General features: G+C 36.0%; 1 protein-coding gene across 1 annotated transcript in view; it reads left to right on the top strand.

The window, feature by feature from the left end:
- LOC150076368 (TGF-beta-activated kinase 1 and MAP3K7-binding protein 1-like) overlaps window positions 1-26747 on the top strand; it is a 154648-nt gene that overhangs the window by 90389 nt on the left and 37512 nt on the right. Inside the window, exons 5-6 of the mRNA XM_090387335.1 lie at window positions 5230-5455; window positions 23303-23438. Of these exons, the coding sequence (XP_090243461.1) occupies window positions 5230-5455; window positions 23303-23438 (362 nt within the window). The remainder of the gene's footprint in view (window positions 1-5229; window positions 5456-23302; window positions 23439-26747) is intronic.

The following is a 26747-nucleotide window of genomic DNA, read 5'->3' as shown; positions in this document are numbered from 1 at the left end:
ACATTGTAGATCTAACAACAAGCACAAATAAACAGGTTTTATATAGCAATATGAACTGCGCAGCTGTGCATCCAGCTAACCAACTAGTGACTGACTCAAGGAAAATGTATATCAGAAGTACCAACTCAACAGAAAACTCGGAAACCAGAATACTGAAGCACCACCAACTGTCAGCTGGCAAACTAAATTTACTGATTGTACCGACGTGGGAAGTTCTCCCACCTTACCCCAGTCACGTGGCCTGGCATACAAGCATACAGTGACAAAAACAAAGCCCCAACCTATTCATTCTATCTCTTTTTCCTTCAATAGCAGTCGCGCACATAAGCTCAGCCCATATCTCTATGTCTCTAAAACTATAAGCACCGTATTTACAACAAATACATAATTGAAATGTATTCAAGGGCTGTGTAAAATTGCTTCGGGGGCCGGATGTGGCCCACTGCCATAGTGGACTCAAAAAACCAAACTTTTAACCCATTGGCATTTCCATGAAATCATGCAATATTGCCCAACTATGAGGATCATTCTTCACTCTCTTCAATAGAATTCTTAAACTTTGATTGTTTGATAATAGAAACACAACTTTGATGTTGTGATGCAATTCATTAGGTGCATGTCAAGAATCAGCAGGATTTTGAAGGGGATTCGTTTGGTCTAGCAAAATTCTTCATCTGACTGATGAATGTAGTCCAAAATATGCCTCAGATATGGAAACTGTAACCCAGGTTTTTGGATTTTGTCATCCAGGTTTTGAGGCATTCTTTTCAAAAATAAATTTCATCAACACTAAATACTTGATCCATCAAATAACCAGCCTCCTTAATTGCTGTATTTTTCAGATCATAAGACGGACTTTTTACCAGATAATATTTCCTAAAATTATGATGTGTCTTACAATCTGAAGGTATACTATGTATGCATTTTTATTTTTATCTATTTTTTTTTTTTTTTTTTTTTTTTGAGATCAGACTGTATACAGTCAGTCCTCATATAACACGTGTTTACACTGTTTACACTACACGATTTATAAATAGGGGAACGATATCTTAAATAACACGAACCAAATTCGCTTATGCACAATTCGCCTTGGTGTTTACAAGAAATGGCAGTCGAACGCAGAATCACTCCAACAGATTCCACTAGCAGAAACGCAACTGTAAATTGTTTTTATTGTTTTATGGTAGTAACCCCTAGAAATGTGAGGTGTTAATAGTGTATCTCTGCCTTTACAGTGTTGTTTATTCAGTTGCTACACACGCGCAGCTTTGTTTATGTGTATCAACGTGCCCCCTCGTTTTGTAATTGTGCTTTATTCCCTAAAAATTAGTAAAATTCTTTATTAAAAGGTGTGAAAAGGAAGCAACCTGGTAAAGACACTGCAGATTCAGAGAGAAAAAGAAAAGCAATATCGATAAACAGAGGCGGACTGGGTCAAAAATTCTTACCCGGGAGAAAATTTATAGTGGCCTCATACTATGGTTTATGGCCAAAATCACACCGGCCTCCGGCCCACCAGGGTTTCCCCGGTAAGGCTTATGGCCAGTCTGCCTCTGTCGATGGAGAAAAAATATGAAATTGTGAAACACTTTGAGCGAAATGAAAGACCACGTGATATTGCACGTGCTACAGACCTAAATGAGGCAATGCCGAGAATTACAAAGAATGCAGAGAAAATAGAAACAACTTTCATAGCAGGAACAACTCAAAGTGTAATTAAAATCCATTAGATTAAAACACAAAGAATTGGAAGAGATGGAACGGCTGTCATCTGTTTGGATAGAAAACCAAACAAAAAACAAGTTTGCTTACGACAGAAGCAAAAGCATTAGCAATATTTTATTACGTAATTGTCATAATAAAATACGTATTTTATTGGTAAAAAATACGTATTTTTTATTATATTATAATAAAATATAATATAATAATAATAAAAAATATAAAAAATTATGATATTATTTTTTATTACGTATTTTAATCGTAAAATACGTAAGTGTTTTATAACGATTAAAATACGTGAAGTCTTTTAATAAATATGGAATCGGTAATTCCTTTGTTGGCACCTGAAGGTATTGCACTCTTTGAAGAAAGATAACATTTGCTAATGACAGTAGTTGGTTTTTCGATTCTATGATGAATAAATTTAATCCACACTGACACTTTGTTTAGACAAGCTTGGGAATTTATGTTGTGTTTTTGTATGGAAAATAATTTTTCCAAAATTCACCTTCTAAACCCTGGGTGCATCTTATGGTCCAGTGAATCTTATAGTCCAGAAAATATGGCACATTAGCTAGAAATTTTGGAAATGTCTCTGCTGCCACTGTATCAGCACTAACAACCTTGGTATTCACTTTTATGTTATTCATATTTGCATGAACTTGAAATCAGGGCCACCCAATAAAACTCCCTTTGCAACAGAACTTCCCACTATTTCACCCCTTCAAGTATTTGTAAAGACTTTTAGCCTTTCTGGCTAAAAGCCTTTACAGATACTTGAATGACACTCATCTTCATAGGTAAAAATTTGAAAATTCAACAGTGAATTAAAGAACAAGTGAAAACTTCACCTTTTCTTTAATTTGCTGGTACCCACCTCACCTCCTTGGTGTTCACTGCGAAAATCCCAGAACACATGCAAGAAAACTTATGGATTTACTGCTTATGTGCCTCTGTACCATATTATACAGTCAAAGCTCTTTACAGCGACCCTCTCTTTAATGTGCCAAAACGTTATAACATCCTACCTGGTTGGTCCCATCTAATCTCTCATCAACCTTGAAAATAAAAGGATTTCTCTATAACGACTATAAATTTCTACCTCTTAATATGAATTTTTCCTTTTTTATTACAATATTTGCATTTAAAAATGACAATGCTTCAAAATATATTGAAATAATTCATGAGCTTGCAACCTGACTGTGAGAAATCATTTTTAAAGATTTCCCATGCTCTTTTCTAGCAATGCAGTAATGAAATGAAAATCGGCTGGAAGCTAATTTCATTAGTTAGTATTTGCTTATTGGTATAGCTCCAAGAAAGTGGATAGCTTTGCCAATCACAGATAAAATTAGGATTTTGCAAGCTGTAGATTCTAAGACTGATATCACCAAACAGTTCAGCATTCCTAAGAGTACTCTGTTCACCATTCTAAAATATTGAAGGTTTAGAGAAATCTGCTGCACCGTGTAGGATTCGAGCACGAAAGGTGAAGTATCTGGATCTTGAAGAATTTAAAAGTTCAGATGGGTGGTTCCAGAAATTTAAAACTCGTCATGGCCTATTTTTCAGAAAAGTGTGTGGCGAAAGTGCAACCATGGACTACAACCGCTACAAAGGAATAGAAGGAAAATCATTCCTTTGACCACAATGACATCTTCAATGCTGCGAACTGGACTCTTTTAAATTGCTACCAGATAAAACACTTACATTTAAAGGTGAGAAATGTAGCGGTGGAAAAATGGCCAAACAGTGGATTACCGTTCTCCTAGCAGCAAACATGTCTGGCACAGAAAAGTTTCCTCTTTGAATCATTGGGAAAGCCCAGAAGCCTTAAAGGTTTGAAGACATATATAGTCAGTAAGACTATGTATCGAGCAAACCAAAAGGCATTGAAGACATTACTGACTATGTATCGAGCAAACCAAAAGGCATTGAAGACATTACTGACTATGTATCGAGCAAACCAAAAGGCATAGACGACATCACAGATCTATCAAGAGAGACTTAGATCGCAGGATGAGTGAGAAGAATAGAAAAGGTTGGCTTTTTGTTGATAACTGGACCCTCATTGTCAAGTAAATGACCTATGTGCAATCACTGTCAAGTGAGACGTCAGTTCTTTAGTTGATCAAGGTGTAATCCAGTGTTTTAAGAAAAATTGCCGAAGGATGCTATTAAACAAAACTGTGCCATGTTTTGAAAGCAAAATTCAATGCGTGCAAAATTGACATCTTGCAGACAATGTATTTGTTTTTTAGCACGGGATGAAGTTGATGAAAAAATTATTGGCAACTGCTTCAAACATGCTGGATTTACCGCCTCGAATGATGCAATGTGTGAATTTTTCGCATGCTTCTTCCTCTATTAATTGTGAAGAACAATCCAGTAATAGGGTAGAAATATTTGAGCATGTGCATCATCATCACCTAATACAGGAAAACTTAAGCTTCAAAGATTATGCAGAAGTGGATGTGGACATTGAATGTTTCAGGATATGCATGAATGAAGAGGAACTCATTGCAGACATAATGGAATCTTCTGAAATTTGTAGTAATGAAGATAAGGAACCTACTGCGGTTGAACAAGAAGTTTCAGTGAAAGATGCTCATCAAGGATTAGAATTTGTACGTTGATTTTTTTTTCATGTACAGCCTAACTGCGAAAGTCAATAACTGCACCTTCATATTTCTCTTTTAAAACATGCTTTACCATTGAAACGGTGTGTTTTGACAGATTATTTTAAAGTATGAAGCAATTCTCTTGTTAGGTATGTAGCTTATATAGTGAAATTTACAATTTAATTGTAACATTACTGCACTGTACAATCAATGCAAAATTTACAATCGTAATTTTCTTGTTTAATACTGTAGTACATATTATAAACAAGATTATACTATATTGTATTAGTACAATTACATTAAATATTCAAGCTTTTATTCGTTTTGTTGCTGATTGTGTCGTACTGCATTATGCTAATAAACTGCTTTTATGAACAATCAATATAATTTCCTTCCCATATAACAACTGTTTTTCTCATTCCCCTAGATGGTCATTATATAGAGCTTGGACTGTATTTCTCTTCAGGACTAATTGTATGTTGCAATTTATTAGCACTGGCACCTTTAAATCATTGAAATTGTTGCCACCTTGATAAAGAAGATAACATCCATAAGAATACAAGATAGGAAATATACCACAATAGATGCCATGCATACACTTGGGTGAAACTGACTAATTGTAATAGGTATTGCACAATAGACACAACCCCCCCCCCCTATATATTTATATCTAGTTCTCTTATAAAACTTATTTTTTGGCATGGATTTTTTTAAATTAATTTTCATTCTTACCTAACATTGGGGAATAAGACCATTGTAGATTATCTATATTTGTTGTTAGCAAAAAAGTTTTAACTTATCATATTTTACAATTACTTTTATCTGATTAATTACATATACTTTTCATTTATTAATAATTAAAATCCATATGGGTGGACTTTTCTATTAGGTGATAGCCGTGCTCTCTTGTGCCAGACAAATGACTTTGGTGTCCCAGAAGTTCATCAGCTCAGTACTGATCACAATCTTAGTAATGAAGATGAGCTATTAAGGCTATATCAGTTGGGTGTGGATATGAAAAAAATTAAAGAAAACAAACTTGGAACTCAAGAAAATACCCGTTGTATTGGTAACTACACTGTTAAAGGAGGCTATAAGGACCTGGATGGGCTCAGGTAATAATTAGGTACAATACCTTTTCCTTTAAGTGCAAGTAAAAATAAATTTGACATCTTAATGCAAGGTTTACATCACTAGTTCTTATAGACAAAAGTTTTATCCTTAAATACAGAGTACATTAGAAACAATTTCGTTAGTGTTTTCCTCCTATTCATTACTATTGTATTTGCCTTACGTTGCAAGAAAGTTCTAAGTTTTTGCTCACTAGCAAAACAAAAGTTTAAAAAAGAGACCTACTTATATTTGTGGTAGGCTTCACTTCTTTTCATCACTCAACAATTTGCCCATGTTCTATTTTTCTTTTTCTTTTCTATTTCTTTTCTGTTCTATTAAACAGAAATGAATACAGTGCTGTATTCATCCATTTTGCCATTCTCCTTTGTTCTATATTTTCTTATTGATATTCATGACTTGTGAACTTTTTTAGAGGTATTCCGTAGTTTCCCTGTAGTTGCAATCTCTGTGCTATTAATAGGGGCCATGTTAGCACCTTAAAATCTCATTGCCCTCGTGTATCTTTTTTAAAATTAAAACTTTTACCTTCAGCAAATGCAGCCTCTTTCTTCATTGCCCAACTTTGAACGTGTGATCACTCCTCTCTAAGAGTTTTTGTACTGTCAATCCTGTGTTTCTCTCTGGTAGTAATCAGGTCTAGAATATTCTCTCCACGTTCAGGGGAAAGTATACGAACATGTTGATGTAAATAACAGTTGTTTGGATGATTTAAAAATTTTGTTCCCCATGGTGAGTTTCCCTTTCACTTTCTCCAATTAATAAGGAATAAATTGAAATTGCCCAAAAGAAAGAATTCACATTTGCTTACCTATTTCATCTCTATAAGCTATCTTCAGCTATCTGTCTTGTATCTTATCTCCCAAGAAGTAGCTGGAAACTATCTCTTGAGCTATTAAAGCTATATCAGTTGGTTATAAATATGAAAAAAAATCAATGAATATAAAGTTGTAACTCACAAAAATACCCATTTTATTGATGAATACCCAACATTAACATGTTGGGTTGTCACCCAACATTAAAGGAGGCCACGAGGATCCTGATAGGCTCAGGTAATTAAGTGCAAGTAAAAATAATTTGGCATCTTAATGCAAGTTATTAATTTCCGTCGCTAGTTGTAGATAGTTTTATCCTCAAATACATTGTCAGGAACAACTGACGCATTTTGTTAATGTTCTCCTCTTCTTATGTGCAATAGGAGTCTTTTTTTTGTGTGAGATTGTGCAAGAGGATGAGATGAGTTCATTATGAAGCATTAGAGCATTCAACATCATGTTTCATTCATACAGTGATTTTATGTAAGCAAGTCTATCATTGCAATGTGGCTTAATTTTTGCCATCTTTTTTTTTTTGTCTTTCTAATGTCCCCTCCATTAACTCATTCAAGTGATGAGTAGCCAATTTTAAAACAGCCTGTCCAATAGACATAAAGGCACTGGAAGCTCCACTTGTTAAGAATAACATACAGATGCAGAGTGAGTATGCTTGTTGAGCAGAGTCCAAGACAATCTATCGTCTCATGTCCATACTTTACATTTGTCAGAGGTTACTGTGAGGTGTATTTTTTTCATCTAAAGAAGTTTCTCTCCTATAAAATAGCCATTGCTTAAAAACTTGGTGCAAATAACGAAATGAAACGACTAAATTATAAATGACTTAATTAGCCTTAACGAAAAGTTAGGAGGAGACCCGTCTTTTACTGCAAGTTGGGGTGGTTATCAAGGTGGAAGGAGCATCATGGAATCCGACAGCTCAGAATTACAGGTGAAAGTCTTTCTGGTGATTGTGTTGCAAGCGAATAATTTAAAGTACAATTTCTCAAGTTTATTAGTGAAGAAAATTTAGTTCCATCCCAAATTTTTAATGCTGACGAGACTGGTTTATTTTTCAAAATGTTACCCAAAAAAACACTTGCCTCAAAACTTGACTCTTCAGCTAAAGGACATAAATCGAGTAAGGAAAGAGTGACATTGCTTTTGTGCAGTAATGCGTCCAGGAATTTAAAGTCATAGGAAAATCTACTAATCCCTGTGCTCTTAAAAATGTGAACTTAAATGCCCTCCCAGCTAAGTACATGTCATGAAAATTAGCTTGGATGAGCTCAGCTCTTTTTAAAGATTGGTTTTCCATCTTGTTTGTTTGTTCCCTTAGTTAAAACATATTTAAGGTATCAAGGACTGGAGGAAAAAGCAGTTTTATTCATTGATAATGTTCCAACCCACCCAGCAGAACAACTGAGATCTGGCAACATCTTTGTAAAATTTTTGTCACCCAACATTACTGCACTATTACAGCCTATGGATCAAGGAGTTATAGAGGCTGTGAAGCAACGGTACAGAAAGAAGTTGATAATCTCACTGTTAGAACAACAAGAGGTGCTTGAAGAAAAATCAAACTTTATGGACCTTCTTAAAAATGTCAACATAAAGACAGTCATTTATTTTTCTGCTGCAGCTTTGAATAAAACTGACAAGACTACCCTTCTCAACTGCTGGAAATAAAACTGGCCAGATGTTCCAATAGAAAGATCTGAGGAGGAAATGGATATTTCTTCAGATCCTGATGATGACATGGATGATAATGATTTTGTTCAGTTATTTCAATGTCCAGGGAGTTGTTCAGACATAACAAATGAAGACATTGTCCCATGGATAATGTGTGATAGTGATCTAGGATATCAGATCCTCACTGAGGAAGACATCGTGCAAGCATGCTCATCATCATCGTTGCATGCTAATGAAGATGACAACTCTGATGATGAAGTGTGTGAGGAAACAACTGCTGCAAGTCACTGAAGCAACCAGAATGCTGGAGAAGCTGCTGATTTATTTCGAGAGACAGGATAACACATCAGCTGGTGAGCTTCTGACCTTGAAGCGGTTGCAAGGTAGTGTGGCCTGAAAGCGAGTTTCAAAATTAAAGCAAAAAAACATTGAGGACTATTTCAAGTAAACTTCTCGGAAATAGTTATTTGTTTTATGTTTAATTTTTTGTAATATAATGTTCTACGTTAAAACTTTATTGCTTTGTACAGTATTTTGTTTACTTACCATATTCTTTTACTTTTAATAATTTTTACTTTAAAATATTGTTTTATTAATTTAATATAAAAACCAATTCAGTTAAAATTTTGTTATTTAGTAACTTTAAAAAAAAAACTGGTATGTTAAAGATAGCATCCGATTAATCCAGACTGAGTGTGGTCCCATGAAGTCCGGATTGACGGGCGTTCTACTGTATGACCAAAGCAGTCTCAGACAATTTTTAAAATTCTATGCAGTGGGATCAACTGACGATGTAACCAATTGTAAATGGGAAGCATTCAGGGAATTAATTGTAGAAACTACTAGGCTTTTTATAGCAACTAGGAGATGCTGTTTGAGGCTTTGACTTAAATTGGATGTCAGAAGAACCAATTAGACACATAGCAGACAAGAATAATGTGTGGGATGCATATTAATTATTAGTTGATAGAGAAGCTTAGAGTACATATAAACTAATGTGCAATCAAGTCACAAAAGAGGTTAGGCAAGCCAAGACAGATTACAAGAAGTCTATAGAAAAGAACAAAGAAAAGAAGTGGCAAAGACTTTTTTAAATATGTAAACACTAGAAGGAAGGAAATGAATCATATCGATCCATTAGATACGAATGGTTTAACTGTTGATGATTCTGCTCAGGTTGCTGACATACTGAATAGGCTATTTTTCATCTACATTCACAGAAGGAACTTTTTAGGGATGGGGATGCCAGAAGTATATTAAATTCTGACAGAGAGCTAAATAATTTTGTGATAACTGAGATGAAGTGGAAGAGAAATTTTTGAAGCTAAATGTAAAAAAGACATCTAAGATTGATGGAATCGATACAGTTATGTTAAGTGAGGCAGCAAGAGAGGTAAGCAAACCTTTAACCATAATTATGAATGCATTCTTGGATTCAGGGGAGATTTCCACCGACTGGAGATGTGCAAATGTATCCCCAGTTTACAGAGGGAGGATGGATTGGAGTATGATATGGGTAATTACACATCTGTTAGCTTAGCTTTTGTTCCAGAAAAAATAATGGATTCAAGTTAAAGTATTGCAGGGCCAAAAAGACAGGAATGCAGTTATAGCATGAATTTGTTAAGGGATGATTTTTTCTGACCAGTCTGATTGGATACAGTAACAGAGCAACTGGATGAAAAAATAATTTTGGCATCATATATTTAGATTTCAGAAAAGATTTTGATACTGCTATACATAAAAGCTTTTGATACTGCTATACATAAAAGCTTTTGATACTGCTGTACAAATTGGAGTAGTGTGGCATTGAGGGCAAGTTACTTCTATGGATAAAGGAACGATTGAGTGGGAGAAGACAAAGAGTGATTATCAATGGGCACTTCTCTTCTTGAACTAATGTTATTAGTGGAGTTTCCAAGAGTCGAGTACTGGGCTATTTTTCTGTTTATTAATGACATTAATATAGATGTGTGGAAATTTGGTTTCAGCCAGTGGGTAGTTGACTGTTGGAACAAACTTTAATCTGGTGTTGTGGAAGTGGGTTGGATAAATTCAGGGAAGGACTAGGCAAACTATTAGAGGGCATGGATAGGTGATATGGAATTGTGTGCATTTTTTTTTTTTTTTTTTTGTCTGATGCATTAAGAAAAGATGAAATACTGTTACACTCCAAGCAGAATTGAAAGGATTGTTTACCTCTCGAGTCTAGTGCCACCATGTCTGTGGCAATTAGGGGTGCCACTACTGCTAGTTTAAGTAGCTGCAGGTATTCCAGCATGAAGTTTATTCCTTTTTCTGTTGATGGTCTTGTCTTAAAATCATTTTATGAATAAACACTTCTTTGAATGTCCTGTAATAGTTGACTCAAGAAAATGCAAACAGCTTTGAAATCTTACTCCATCCCACATTCCGTTGTATGTAGGATTGAGTCAGACTTTTCTACTCTTCCATGTTGAACATGATTTATCTGTTCTAATCTTTTGCTGCTGAAACATAGGTAGGATTCACCAGTGTAGGTTTGATTATATTGGCAACTAAGTCTACATTTCAAACTCCTGGGGGTTGTAAGGAAGATCAACCTCTCTTTCTTAAGAAAAATCCTTGAGAGAGAGATTGAGCCTGTTTTTATGAATATACTGAATATTGGCTGACCCGGCTATTTTCTGGCTTTAAGATAAGATGTAAAATATGGAGATGGTTTCCTGCACTAGTTGTTTTGGTTGCTTTTCTTTTATACACTATTTTAGTTTCTGCTATGATTTTGGAAACTTTTTTGATGTTTCTACTTTTGACAATGTTGCTGATGAACTGTAATTTCTCTTCTAAGGTTTGGCCTTGGTATGTCTTTGAGGACATAACCTTTCATGATCTCCGACATTTATTGAATGAGGATGGTATGAATTAAAATTTGTAATGATCTGTGTATCTGTAGGTTTTCTTTAAATGGAAGTGATAATATTGTGTGATCTGACTAAATAATTTTATTTACTCAGTTTCAAAATCAGTAGGAGTAATATTTTACACATTTTGTGCTTAATCCTAAAATACTTCATCTATAAATGATTTAATTCATTCACACAGTTAAGGCCGACCGGGCTAGCCGAGTGGGTAAAGTACCTGCCCGGCAACCCAAAGGTCGCGGGTTCGATTCCCGCCTCGGGCTTGGATCAAAGTACTGCAAAAAACCTTGGGAGGTGCAATATGGCCACAGAAGCCGATGTGCCAACAACTACCAAATCAAAAAAAAAAAAAAAAAATCACACAGTTAAAATTTTGCAAGCACTTTTTTTTTTTATGAAAACCCCAAACATGAGAGGTATTAGAACCTATAGTACTTAGTATCTATAGGTTCTAATAAGTTTACTTATTAGAACCTATAAGTTCTAGTAAGTTTACTGAGGTCTATGCTAAAGTGGTGACCACTGGAATAAATTACATCCTTGAATGGTCAAGATGAAGGCTGATTAAATTAAATGGCAGCTGGATAGGCACCTACTGGAGGTGAGAAGAGTGTGATAAGATGGATGCAGTTGTATAAACAAAGTTGTTTTTTCTGGATTCTGCAAAAGCCTAAAAATTATTGATGACCTTAGATATAATCCTAAATGTCGATGAAATGAAAGTGGGATGGAAGATGTGCAACATTACTTTCATCACATAGAACTTTTTAATCATAAGTCTTTTTTTTTTTTTACGAAGACCCCAAACACAAGAGGTATTAGAATCTATAGTATTTAGTACCGTGCTTGGGTTGGAGGTTGAGAAGACGAAAGAAGATATTTGCTAACATTGAACCTGAACTTCTGTAGACTGTAATTTTCAGGAAATACGTGTGAAGGAAGGTTGTTCCAGAAAACCACAGTTGGATGAATAAACGAGGAAGATGAAAAGTTGGTTCTGTGAGTTTGAAGTTGGACAGTAAATGGATGTTCGCTGGTGGCGGCACGTGTTCAGACTGTTTTGAAAGAGAGAGCGGGAATTATAGAAGCCTATTCAGAAGAACAGTGCCCATGGAAGTATCTGTAGAAAAGGCATACAGCAGAAACAGTACGTATATGAGACAGAGAGTGGAAAGACTCTGTTAGAGAGGAGTCATTAATTAACTAACTGCACTCTTCTGAATGGAATCTAGAAACCTGAGAGAGGTTTTGGGAGCACTGCCCAAGATGTGGGAATAATATTCCATGGTAGCGCAGATTTGCGATTTGTACAGAGTTTGGTAGAAAAGTAACACCGAGAGCGAAAGAAAAAAACCAAGTTTTTTAAATGCAGAGGAAGCAATATTTGTAATGTGCTTGTGCCAAGAGGGATTAGAAGTCAGGATAATCCCCAAAAGAGATATATCATTTTGCCTAGAGATCGGAGCAGAAGAATCCTTTTTGCGAGATATAAGACAAGACTGAGTTTTAGAAGGATTGAAATCAACTAAGTTGTCTTTGCCCACTGGAGAATTACCTGGAGATCAGCATTTAGCAAATTGGTAGTGGATATTCGATGAGTTGAAGCTGATTGAGCAGGGCAAGGTTTTTCAAAATGGAAAGTGGAATGCAATGTGCTATCATCAGAAAAACTATGGAAAGGATTTCCAATCAATGGAAGAAGGTCATTAATATACAAGAGAAAAAGAGTGGGGGAAAGAACTGAACCTTGGGGGACACCAGCATTACTGAGAAGTCAGAAGACAGAAAGCATCTACCATCACCCTCGGTGAGCTATCAGAGAGAAAACTGGATAACCAATTACAAAAAAACAGTTGGCAAACCATAAGATGGAAGCTTGTTTAGAAGATCTTTATGCCAAACACGATCGAAAGCCATTCAGATCTCAAGAGCAACTGCTTGTATTTCACTGAACTTTTCCATTGAATTTGTCCATAAATGGGTAAAGTAAGCCAGAATATCACCAGTGAATCGACACTGACGGAATCCATACTGGCGATTGTTGATCAGACGGAAGGTTTCTAGGTAGTTTACGAGTTGGCAGTTAATTGATTTCTCCATTACTTTAGAAAGAGTATAAGTAATTGCAATGGGACGATAATTGGATGGGAGGGATTTGTCACCCTTTTTAGGAACTGGCTGGATATGAGCAAATTTCCAAGCAGAAGGAAAAACACCTTTGGAATAAAAAAGTGAAAAAGGCAGCAAAGAACAGGAGTAAGTTCAGGAGCACAGGTTTTGAGAACAAGTGGAGATATACTGTCAGGACCTGGAGCTTTTCTGAGCATCAAGATCCACAGGAGGCATTGAATGGAGCATGTTGGGAATGGTGGGAGGTTTTTACCAAGATCATTAATACATGAGTTGGAAGAAAAATGGGATGCTAGCAGGTCAGCTTTATCCTTGGTTGAAGTGACAACAGAACCATCTGGTTTTAACAGAGGTGGGCCAAAGTTGTGGCCAATAGCTTTGGCAAGAGACCAGAATGCTCAGCTACCATTAGGGCAAGAAGCAAGTTTTCTATTCTTAGCATGTTCAAAATCTAGTTTGGACTGATCAATAACTACTTTACAATTGTTGCGAGCTTTGGTGTAGGCAGAAAATAAAACTGAAAAATTGGAAACAAGCCAATTGCGATATGCAACATATTTCTCCTGAACGGCCTTATCACATTTATTGGAAAACCAAGGTTTAGATAAAGGACAAGATTTTAAAGTAGAGTGTGGAATAAAGGATTCCATTCCTACAAGAATAATTTCACTGACACGATCTGAGCAAACGTTGACATCAGAAGTTTTGAAACAGTAATCCGACCAAAGAAAGGAAGAAAAGAAATCTTGCAGGTCATCCCCATTTTGCATTCTTGTAATGTCAAACAATACAAGGTTGGGATTAGCCATGAGATCAAGTCTCCATTGTTGAAGAGACAGTCACCATGTTGTGATCTGAGGTGCCTAAAGGACCACTCACTTCGACTGTGTACTTAGAAGGGTTGTTTGCGAGAAAAAGACTGTACAGTCTTGTTGACTGTACAGTCTTTTGTACAGACAATCCTAACTGTACAGCCAACATGTTGGCTGTACAGTTAGGATTGTCTAGTATTCTTGTAGGTAAATGAACCATCTGTGCAAGACCATTAGTAATTTTAAAAGCCTCAGCATCTCGACCAGCTGGGTAGGTGTGACTAGAAAACAGAAGCCAGCTGGAGTTGTGAACATTAAAATCACCAAGGAAAATTACCTCACTGTTAGGAAAGTTGGACTGGAGAAAGTCAAGTTGCAAAGAGAGGAAGTCAAAGAGCCCCAAGTGATTAGTGGAGTTGGGAGAACGGTAGAGACAGCAGATGAATTTGACACGATGAGGTAGAGAGATTTTAAGCCATAGAAGATCGAAAAGAGATTCTAAATTACCAAGTCTCTGACAGGGAATATCGGAATGGACATATGCACAGATACGACCTTTGAGGCAAAAGGAATCATACAGCGAATAGTTTGGGCAATTGAAATGAGCAGTAGTTGAATCAACCGATAACTGAGATTCTATCAGAAAAAGTACGTGGGGTTTGGCAGACTGCAAGTGGAAATGGACATTATTGAGATTAGAACTGAGACCACATATATTTGGGAAATGAACTTGGAAGTGTTTGGGAGGTTTAGATCTTTTCGCAGATAAGCTTATTCTATTATTTTGACAATTCATGGTGTATTCAATAGTATGGGTTATCCTCTTAATAATTTTTTTTTGGTAATAATACTATCTCTATCTGCTGTCATTATTGAGCAAACACAGTCAGCGATAATCAACATACTGATTTTCTTAGTAACTTTGAAAGAAGCCATTATTTTGCAACTCCCACAAATTTTCAGGAGCCAATAAATCAACAACTGTGATAAAGACACGCATGAAAAGCAATTGGCTTGTCACAATTCAATTAGCATCATTTCGTGGAGGCAGCTATCTATAACATTTACCTCTTCACATTATGATATCTGACTTGTTTATTATGCTTAAATTTTATTTCGGACCCTGATGGAAATGTAAACGTGTTAACTTAAGAATAGCTGTTTTATACATTTGTTCTGTATACCAGCTTGTCCCTCACAAGGTGTTCCATTGAGTGCTGGATTAATTTTATTAAAAAATAACTATTCCAGTTATGATGTACGATGCTGAAATTTTATATTTTCAAAGAAAACAGTATCCTTGACTTTTTTTTTATATAAAATTGAATGATGAATATTCATATTCTGACATGTCATAATATTGAGTATTTAGTATAGTATTTTGAGTATATTTAAAATTTTCATTAAAAATAACACTGGATATGAATATGATATTAGGTATTCCCAAAGATTAAACTATTTTTTACTAAGGAGAAAGAATCAGTGAGAAATATTTATTTCTGGACTACTTGTTTTTCAAATTGGAATCAAAAAACCTGCCTTTCTTATTGAAACTGCATTTCAAAAAAAAAAAAAATTAGCTGCTAGTAACACAAAAATGAAAGTTTTGTATTTAGAGTCCATGTAGTTGTGGTAATCATTGAGAGGGAGGGGGGGGGGGAAACTAATTGAGAAATATTGAAAAATGGCTACGCTATATGAGTTTAAATTGGGAAATTGGACATTATAAAAAGGCAGCATTACAAGAAATCTATGTATCTTCCAGCAGGTTAAGGGAACAAATTTTTCTTCGGTGTATAATTTCAGCATTCTGATTATCAGATGCAATTCATGACATCTATTATGCAATTTTTAGAATTTTCAGTTTTTAGTACAGCAGGCCCTTGTTATAACGTGGTTTGTTCTACGCTGATTTGCTATAATGCTGTTCTTATATTATAACCCATATCTTCCTCTAATGCTGTCACAACTCCCTATAATGTTCTTTTACCAGCGTACAGATTAAATTTTTGTTATGTTTAGTGAAAACGTTTCATCTGATGTAGTTGATAGCTTGAAAATGAATTGCAAAACAGCATTAAAGTTTCCCATGCTGACTTGCAAAATTTCTTCCATGCTAATTTAATTGCAGTGTGCTCTGTTTTTCCGGAACAAATTATCAGCAGTACGGTGGCTTGTTATGTAGTTCCGAGATCAGAATTTTAAAAAATGTCAAGTATATTGCTTGTAATATTTGCATTACATGCATTTATCCGAAGTCTAGTCATCACTCAGTACAGTGTTAGGTAACGGACAGTTTACTCGAACATTGTGTAGTAATTAATGTAATGCAGTTACATTTTCGAAGATTAATAATGGCGGATAAGAATTAAAATGCAACGCCTGGGCACAGTACAAAGCCTACTAAGGTATGAAAAAGACTGAATTTGAAAATTGAATTATATATTTTGAAGCGAATCTATTCCGCTCAACGACAAGTAGATGTGTGCAATCATTTAGGACAGGCAGATTCAACTGTAAGAACAATTATAAAAAAAAAAAAAGAATTAATTTCAGCAGTGGAGAAGACAGCTGTTCCACTTCAAGCAACTAAATTGGTTATAGCTAGGCTGGCTATTATAACTGAAATGGAGAGACTTATAAATAATTTTATTGAAGATAATATCCAGTGCACGATTCCGTTCAGTTAAATATTATTAAATAAAAAAAGATTTAAAATTCGGGGAGAAGCCGTAAGTGCAGATCAAGAAGGAGCCAAAACTTTCAAAAAAGAACTTCTTAAAATTATTGAAGAGAGGTGTTATACTTCTCAACAAGTTTTTAACATAGATGAAACAGGACCTTTTTTGGAAACAAATGCCTAAAAGTAGTTTCATATCAAAAGAAGAAAAAAAACATGCCAGGCTTCAAAGTGGGATCGGTTGACTTTATTGTTGAGTGGTAACGCCGCAGGGAAATTTAAAGTAAAACCCCTTTTAGTTTACTAGGAAGAGGGCCAAAGTACAACCCAAAATCGACCAAAGATACGAAAACTCGACAGCCCAAGTCCATTGGATTAATAAATTCATGATTTTAATTGGCATTTTAAGTTTAATTTTGTAATATGTAATGTAGTTACTTACCATATAATTATATACGTATGTAATGGAGAATATTTTATATGCATAGATTTTTATTATTAAACTACTGTTTATTATTTGTGAGTCAATTTGGTATAGACCGCGACTCAGAAATACATATGTTACATTACGGGAATATGGTGCTAGCTTAGTGCTGATTCACTTTGTGCTCTGTTTTTTCCAGAAGAAACTATCAGCATTAAGCAGGGGTCACCTATATTTGTTTATTGAAAATTAACATGTTTATTGAAAATTAAAATTTCATATTGCATAGTTTGCATTCATTTAATGGTGATTCAAAAAATTTTATAGTACACTTTGCAGCTTTGCTTTCTGCAGGAAGAATTGCCTTCAATACTTGGAAAAATTTTAATGTTCTATTGATCAATTCTTATAAACTTAACCAGTGAGTTTTGGAAAGTGTTAGTAATTTTTTTTTTCTGAAGTTACAAAGTTTGACAAACTAGAAAGTAAAATATTGCATTCCTTAGCTAGATCACTGATTGCAACACAAACTGTCTTTTCACACAATGCAGATTGTCCACTATACAAATAAAAATTTACGTGGGCTCCAAATTATTTTTATGAATATTTTCCATACATGAAATTACGGCGCCTCCGTAGCCAGGTGGGAAGGAGCAGCAGTGCGTAGTACACGCTTCTTGATTAGACTGCGGTTCGAGCCTGTCACCACCAAATACAGAGGATGCAGAGAGATCAGGGAATGACCACTGCATATCCTGGAGCAATATGGCCTTAGTTGCTAATGCTCCTAAAAAAAAACCAAATAACAAATAACATGAAATTACACCTTATATCCCAACAGGAAAGTGCTCCGCAAGATGAGACAGCAGATGAAAAGATCTAGTCTTGAGATGAAAACAAAATTGTGCAAAGGAGATGATAAAAGCTACTGGGCTAACCATTACATTTAAAATTTTGATAATTGGGAAATTTATGTATTCCAAAAAAAAATTTCAGATACTGGGACAAAACATTGAAAGTGGGACCTCCCCTCTCCCAGTCCAGTATATCATAAGTTTTTGCATCTGTTAATGGATTTTTTTACAAAAGTTGTATGAAACACCTTGTTTTGACTTGTTTCACTGTAGCTGCAATTACTGTAATGCTCACCTATGAAAAGTCTCTTAATGCCAACTGCTTATTACGTGGAGGGCCGAAGTTGTTAGGCATAGATCCAAGATTATGTTGGTAATTTGACTTTGAAAAAATTGTTCATCTATGGCAATCAGTGATGACAATTGCCACAATTGCTTGATCAGAGGGCAAATACTTTGACTTGTTTTCTGATTGCATTATAAGTATCCTTTTATGTCTGTTGTGGTTGTTTGCCACCTCAACTGATGCTTCAACTTCCAAAGTTTCCAAGGTTACCTTTTGGAAATTGGTTGAGGCTGTCCTCTAATGGGATGACTCTCCTGATTGGGTTTTTGGCTTTGCTTTTCACTGTTTGTGTCCTATCAGCAAACTGTGCACAGAATTGCACAGCTCTTTTTCTTGTACAGTTGTTATTCTTAGATAAGCCCTGTTGTTTTTAAAAATTTACTCTGTTGTTTTTAAAAATTACCCTGTTGTTTTTAAATATTTACTCTGAGTATATCATGGAATAGGATACGGTAGCACAGCGGTTCCAAACTTTATTTAATGGTGCCTTCCTAGCTTATCAAGATTTTCATTTCCCATTAATTGAATTAGTAGGTATGACTGTTCATTTGTATCCCTCCAGAGATGTGCACCATCACAATTTGGAAACCATTAAAATTGCCATGCCCCTTCTGAGTGGCATAGATGCTTATCTTTGCATTTCTGTTGTCAGATTAGTGTTTTGATATAAGCCACATTTTTTTTTTTTTTTCATGTATATATCTGTTCTAGGGAACATGTTATTATCTGCAAATAATCTACACCTTGTATATAATTTGTCCATCAATCCATCATATATAGGTTTTTGTATTGTGTGTGTTAGGGCCGTTTAAATTGTTTGCACTGTTGTGGATTGTTTGCATGCATAGATAACACTGGCCAATGTGATTTTTACCTCCATTAATATATCAGCAATTTACAGTCAATTTTTATGTATAGATTTTGAAAATAATTCTTAAAATATCACGTCATACGGCAGCTTCTACATATATGACACTGATCTGTTATTACCTGCAAATAATAATGCTTGCATGTACTCATAAGTGGCAGTGATGTTGGAGAGGTTTAACATGTTCGACCTTGCTTTTGGTAATGGAAAGACAGTTCTAGTGTAGTTTAACTTCATGTCTGTTTATTTCTTCTGTGTTTTGCTAGGCATTGTATTGTTAAAATGTTTCAGCAGAAGCAAAGGAAGTCTGAATCAACCTGAAAATTTCTGCCACTTGTGTAGAAGGTTCACAACAAAAACTCAAAGGAAGAAAATCTACACTATTACTAAATTTGCTGATAAGGAGGCCACATACTCTTGTGTGAAAGTGGATGAATATTTTAAAACGAATAAGAAGTCATTTTTAAGATATATATTGTTGTATGATATTTGAAATTGGTTTTTCATTGAGTTACTAAAATTTCAGTATATCTTTCACTGATGATGTTGTTAGGCGCTTCCGTAGCCGGGTGGGCAGGAGCAGCAGTGCGTAGCACACGCTTCTTGATCAGACCGGGATTTGAGCCCGTGACCACCAAATATGGAGGATGCGGAAAGGTCAGGAAATGACCACTGCATATCTCCGGAGCAATATGGCCTTAGCATTAGTAGAGGCATTTGATGCAAGAAAGCAAGCTTATGCAGCATCAGCCAAAAAAAAAAAAAAAAAAACCACTTCCACTTCACCCCTCTGTTCGTTCAAAATACCTGTCCAGCTGAGCCTTAAACTTATTTAGGCTATCAACCTCCACGACAAGGGATGGAAGTCTGTTCCACCAACCAACCACCCGCTGGCTAAAGGCAAATTTCCGCACGTCTATCCTACATCTATCTTTCCTCAATTTGAATTTATGCCCTCTCAGGTGATTTTTCTGAGCTAGAGGAAGAATCCCATCAGCATTGAGCATGCTCAAACCATTCAATGCTTTATACACCTCTATCAGATCACCTCGCTGGTGCCTAGTCTCCAGACACTGTAATTTGCAAAACTTAAGCCTTTCTTCGTAAGAGCACCCCTTTGTTCCATTCACTAATCTTGTTGCCCTTCTCTGTACTCGTTCCAGCAGCTCTACATACTTCTTGAAATGAGGCCTCCAGACCTGTATACAGTACTCTAGGTGTGGCCTGACCATCGCCTTATACAATGGAATAATCACCTCCTTATCCCTGCTGGAAAAATTCCTGTATATCATTGACAATACTCCATGAGCTACTCTTGCAGCCCGTCTGCACTGCTCAGAGAACTTCATATCTGCCTGCACAACCACCCCCAAGTCCCTTTCATTCTCTACCACTGTCAGTGTAGTACCACAGAGTTGATACATTGCTCTGGGGTTGCTGTTTCCCATGTGTAGTACTTTACATTTGTCAATGTTAAACTTCATTTGCCACCTCTCAGCCCATCTGCTCAACCTTTCCAGATCCTGTTGCAGCAGCATAGTGTCAGTAGTGTCCTTGACAACCCTGCCAACCTTTGTATCGTCTGCAAACTTGGACATTAAGCCCGATATACCATCATCAATATCATTTATAAATACAGAAAACAATAATGGACCCAACACTGAGCCCTGAGGGACTCCACTAATAACATCAGTCCACGATGAGCAGTGTCCATTGATTACCACTCTCTGTCTTCTCCCCCTAAACCACCCCTTTATCCATAGCAGCAATTTGCCTCCAATGTCACACTGCTCCAATTTGTGTAGCAGTCTTCCATGTGCAACAGTATCAAAAGCCTTTCTAAGATCCAAGTATATAATATCAAAGTTATTCCCTGCATCCAGTTCTTTTGTGACTGCATCATAGTATCCAATCAAGTTGGTCAGGCAAGACTTCCCCTTAACAAAACCATGCTGTGTCTGAGCTATAACTGAAGTCTTGTCTAAATGATCCTGCAGTGCTTCTTTAACCAGTGCCTCCATTAATTTTCCTGGAACAGAAGTTAAGCTCACAGGTCTATAATTACTTGTGTCAGCCTTTGATCCTCCTTTGTGAATTGGGGTCACATTTGCACATTTCCAGTCTATGGGTACCTCCCCTGAGTCCAATGAAGCTCTCATAATTATGGCTAAGGGTTTGCTTACTTCCTTTGCTGCCTCCTTTAATATAACTGGATAGATCCCATCCACCCCGGGTGCCTTTCTTGTGTTTATCTTCAACAGTTTCTCCTCCACTTTACTCCCAGTTATTTCAAGATTCTGTAGCTTACTGCTAGAGTTGAATACACCTCTGGCATTCCCCTCTCTGAATAACTCCTCATGTGTGAATGTCGATGCAAAATATTCATTTAGTTTGTTAGCTACCTGAGCAGGATCATCAACACTTGACCCATCAATATCAAGTGGACCAATCTGATTCATCCCCTTCCTTCTAGAGTTTACATAAGTAAAGAACTCTTTGCGGTTTTTCTTTGCATCCCTTGCCAAGGATTTCTCGTAATCTGCCTCGCCTGCCTAACCTCCTTTGTAACTTGGTTGCATATCAACTTGTATCTATCATAGGCTTCTGTGTCATGTGTTAATTTGTATGTATCCCATGCATTTTTCTTCTCTGCCATATGCCTCATTAGTTCATCTGACATCCATTTTGGCCTAAACCTTGAACAATATTTCTTAGTTGGTATGTAAAGCCTAGTAGCTTCCAAGATAAGTTCTTTGAATGCTTCCCATTTGGAATTTGCTGTTGGTAACATCATCAGTTAGTCCCACTGTATAGAATTTAAATACTGTCTCAGTCCATCGTAGTCGCCTTTACGGAAGCAATAACCCTTCCCTTTACCCCTAATGGTAGTTACCTCTTTGAGTAAATCCCACTTCAGCACACTGTGATCACTGCCACCTAGTGGTTCATTTATCTGCAGATTCTTAATGCATGAAGAATCACTGCTGATAATCAAATCAAGAGTATTACTCCCTCTAGTTGCCTCCCGAACATGCTGATGTAGAAAACAATCATCCAATAAATCCACAAAAGCCCTGCTAGTGTGTGAGTAACCAGCCCCCAAATTCCAGTCAATATCTGGGAAATTAAAATCTCCCATTATAAGACACTCTGATTTACTGGCCCACTCTGTTTCCCTGTACAGTTCCTTATTATACTCATCAGAGTCATTAGGCCTATAGCACACTCCTACTCTCAAATTTGATCTCCCACTGTTTATGTCACACCAAACTGACTCCACACTGCACTGTCCAGCGATGTCGACTGGCTTCACTTCCTTGGTTTTTATGTGTTTCTTAACTAATAGCATAACACCTCCCCCCTTCCTATCCTTTCTGTAGACGTTGTACTCCCCAAATTGCAGTTCCGCATCCCTTATATCTGTGTGACACCACGTCTCTGATATCCCAACAATATCTGCCTTCGATGTTTTGATTTTTTTTTTTTTTTTTTTGATTTGGTAGTTGTTGGCGCATCGGCTTCTGTGGCCATATTGCACCTCCTAAGGTTTTTTTGTAGTACTTTGATCCAAGCCCGAGGCGGGAATCGAACCCGCGACCTTTGGGTTACCGGGCAGGTACTTTACCCACTCGGCTAGCCCGGTCGGCTTCGATGTTTTGAGCAATACCTCAAGTTCATCAAATTTATTTACTAAACTCCTAGCATTGGTGTACACGCAAGTATACCTGCACCTGTTTCTATTCTTAGCTACCCTAACACAACCCATGTGTTTACTTGTACCGCAATGGCTCCCAGCAGTCTCTGAAATACCATGCATCTTGTTTTTCAGGCTTCTGCTCATTCTAATAGAAGCAGTGCAAGAATCTCTTTCACCTCTGCCAGTGGCTACTGTCAATCTATTGGTCTTTGTCTTGGTTGCTAATGCTCCTAAAAACCAAAATAACAAAATAACAACAACTGATGATGTTGATAGAGACATAATTTCAGTATTTTGGAATCAGTGGATCAATTTCTTTTAGAATCTGTCCCAAAGAAAGCATTTTTTTATTTATTTATTCGCTGACTAGTGTAATGAATGCATACAGGTATCAGGCTTTTGCAACTGACCCTGAGTTTCAGTATGACTAGTAACAGGAGAGACATCCAGCCATAAAATTCAGATTCACTTGCATTATTTAGCTTGGGGAATATGGTAAAATATTTAATATGAAGGATTTCCTCATTAAGATGTATATTTTTGCAGTAAAGTTTTATAATTATGCAGTTCATGTTAATAAATGTTTTATAAATTTAGTGATCTTTATTTTCAGTAAAGCCAAGGCAGAGCCAGTCATAGCAGAACCTGAAATTCATGGGGGTATACCAATTGATCAATCATGCTGTTTTTTACTTCTGATGTCTAATGGACTATATAGATCACTGGAAGAGGCAACTGGTACTACAAATGTAGGATATACTTATCATATATACATATATGATTTATCAATATATTATTATTATTATATATTTACAGTCTAACAGATGTTATTGACTGAATTTGGTTCTTTAACCACTGACCCTTCCCAAGGGTCTAAGACGATCAAAGGTATTCATCGTAAAATGTGCTGTTCTGAGTAGTGCTGCTTTTTTGCAATTGATGGACTGAAATTTCATCTATGCCTGTGATATTCAGGTGGTGTTCTAGGCTTTTGGTATGGAAAGATGCCAATGGCTATGGACAACACTAATAACACTACTGTTATTAGTGTTGTCCACTAATAACAGTACTGTTAATTAGTACAGAAAAATAACACTACTGTTATTTTTCTTTCCCAGAGCTATTCCATTTCAATCTTTAGGTCTATATATTTTGTGATCTTTTCCAGCTGTTTCCTTTCGACTCTGCTGTTCTCTAGGTATTGCGATGTCGATTATCCAAGTCTGGTTCCTCTCAGCCACTGTCAAATCAAGTGTATTATGGGGAGGATGTTTGTTTATATTCAAAAATCCCATAATCCCATAGCACTTTGACCTAATTATTATCCACAACTTTCTGGATTCTGGTCCTACCAGTTTTTGCTAGATGGTAAATTAACTTTTTGTATCATGGTTGTGCAATCTTTTTTATAGCAGCATACAAGATGTTCAACCATTTCATTGAATTCCCTACCAAGCTTGCACTTGCTATCCTTTTGGGTCTCACTAATCTGAGCTTTTATTGCTTTAGTGTATAATCTTGTTCTTGAGCTGCTAATATGAGGCCTTCAGTTTCTTTATTTATTGTTCCCTTTTTTAGCCACTGCCATGTCTTTGTACTATCAATCTTTCCTTTAGTGACACTAAAACACTGGCCATGTAGTGGTTTGTTATGCCACTTTTCTCATTAGGTCACCAGCTGTTGTTTTTTTTATAATCCTCAGTCATATTAGCATAGGGAATGCCATTTTATTTTTGTAAGAATAAAATGCATTTCTTTGAAAAAAGGTTTTCTATATTAAATGGTTGTTGACAAATTTGAGATTTTTTGATTTTTGTTTATTTTATGCCATATCCTCTTTATACCTTTTGATGGGCTAAATTTTACTGTATTTAAGGCCATAATTGTTGTAATGACCTTAAATTGTCATTACAACAATAATAACCTTAAATATAGGTCATTATTTATTATTATACTCCAATTGTCAGTTATACTTTCTTGTTTCTGTTATGTTCTCTCCACATAAACTTATGGCTGCCATTTTGCTGTGAAGTACTGTAAGTCCAGTCTAATCAAGAATTTCGTAAGTGACAATATTATCTGAGTCATAACATTTATCAGAGATAAATGTTATCACTCAGATAATATTGTCACTTATGAAACATTGAACAAACTATGTGCATATTAACACCATTTATAGTAGTTAGGATTCGGTCTGTGTTTAATATTTTGCCTTGTCGCAATTTATGCATATGCAGTGATTATGTAATGTTCTGAATTCTTCTTGAACTCTGACATGTTGAGGTTGTGTGGTTAGTTGCTGATTTTGCTTTGTACAGGCATATGGTTGTTGCTCCATGAAAGAAAGTACATATCTCTACTCCTGCCAATCTGGCTGTTTTAGAGTAGAGCATTACCTACTTTAGAACATAACCCTTTTCTAATCTCAATTTTAATATTTTCTTCATTTTTAATGGTTTGTGTAGATTTCCAGAAAACATTGTGACAGTTTCATTTTTATTGAAAAGTTTCTCAAATAAATAATGGACAATCAAATTAAAGTGTTCTATATTGCTTGATTTTCATGTTTTTTTTTTTCCTGTCTGTTTCCACCATTTTAAGTACACATTTCTGCTCTGCATCAATAAACAAAACTGAATAGCTGCAGTCTTGTTCCAGCCGTTATTATTATCATTATTATTATCACTTTAGTTGAGTCCTAGTGATCACAATATGTGGGATCCACTGTATATTTTTTGTAATATATATTTTTTTAAATTTTTTATACCCATAAGCAGGAATATATGCACATACGCACATTTGAAATTTTGCATGGTTAATGGGTTTTTCAACTGGAAAAGGCTAATAGTTTCACGTGGTTTTTTTTTTTTTTTTTTTTTTGAAAATAGTGTAGAAAAACAAGAATTCGTAAATATATAATTTTTTTTATTAATTAAAAACATCATTTCATACAATAAGTATTACAGTCTATTTAAGAAAGGATGAAATACTGATTTACTCCAATCAGAATTCAAAAAAACCCTTCATAAAACCAACTTTTACCAGAAATTAAAATGAAAGTGTAGATATGTGAGGTCATATGCTACCATTATTTTAGTACTAGAGGTGCCACCACTGCAGGGTTAAGCTCACAGAAATCTGCACAGAGAAACCAGTTAGTTGCCTGTCCTATAACAGTACCTCCTGAAGCTCCACTGTTACCAAAATCTAATAGTGGAAAAAAAGCACAGAAAGCTCAAGGAACAAAGGCTGTACAAGAATCAGTGGATATCAAAGCTAAGGAAGTACCTAAAGACTTAGGTACTCCTGAACTCTTTGCAGAGGAAGAAATGAGCTTATGATAGCATCTGTACTTTTCCAAAAAATAAAAGTCCAAGACTAAGAAAAGTAAGCCCTCAGCACTTCAGAAGCCAAGTATTGTGCTAATTCCTTCTGTGGAAATAGCGACATCAAGGGTCTTCTGCAAAGTATGAAATAGTTTGCTTTCACATGCAAGAAACATGTCTATCTCTAGTTCTCACTGAGAACTGGAGCAACACCTCCATGGACCTGCCCACGAAGGTGTTGCTATCCTTGTGAGCATCTAGATCCCATTTTAACTTTTTTTCCACCCACTATAAATATAATGGCAATAGCAATTAGAATTGCAATTGTGTTATGTTGTTGTTGTTATTATTTGGTTTATTTAGGAGCATTAGCAACTAAGGCCACATTGCTCCGGGGATATGTGGTGGTCATGGGCTCGAACTCCGGTCTAATCAAGAAGCGTGTGCTATGCACTGCTGCTCCTGCCCACGGAGGCACCTGCAATTGTGTGTTTACTAACAATATGTTCTGTTCATTTTCCATCTGGGACAGACATCCCCTAGCCAGACCTTGATGATCTCATTATGAAGCTGTTCTCCCTTGTCTTGGCGATATCGATCGACATAACACCATCAGGTAGTGCTAACATTAATGGGCTATATATCAGTGTATACTCATCGATAATGACCTTTCCCATTTCGCTCCCACAGTAGAAACCCTGAAATTGAAGATCAATTTTCTTTCTAAAAACA

The sequence above is a fragment of the Mastigoproctus giganteus genome, chromosome 13 (genome assembly GCF_048544385.1).
Source record: "Mastigoproctus giganteus isolate SK-2022 chromosome 13, ASM4854438v1, whole genome shotgun sequence".
NCBI lineage: Eukaryota > Metazoa > Arthropoda > Arachnida > Uropygi > Thelyphonidae > Mastigoproctus > Mastigoproctus giganteus.
Note: the sequence above shows the minus strand (reverse complement) of the source record. Positions and strands in the feature narration are given on the sequence as shown.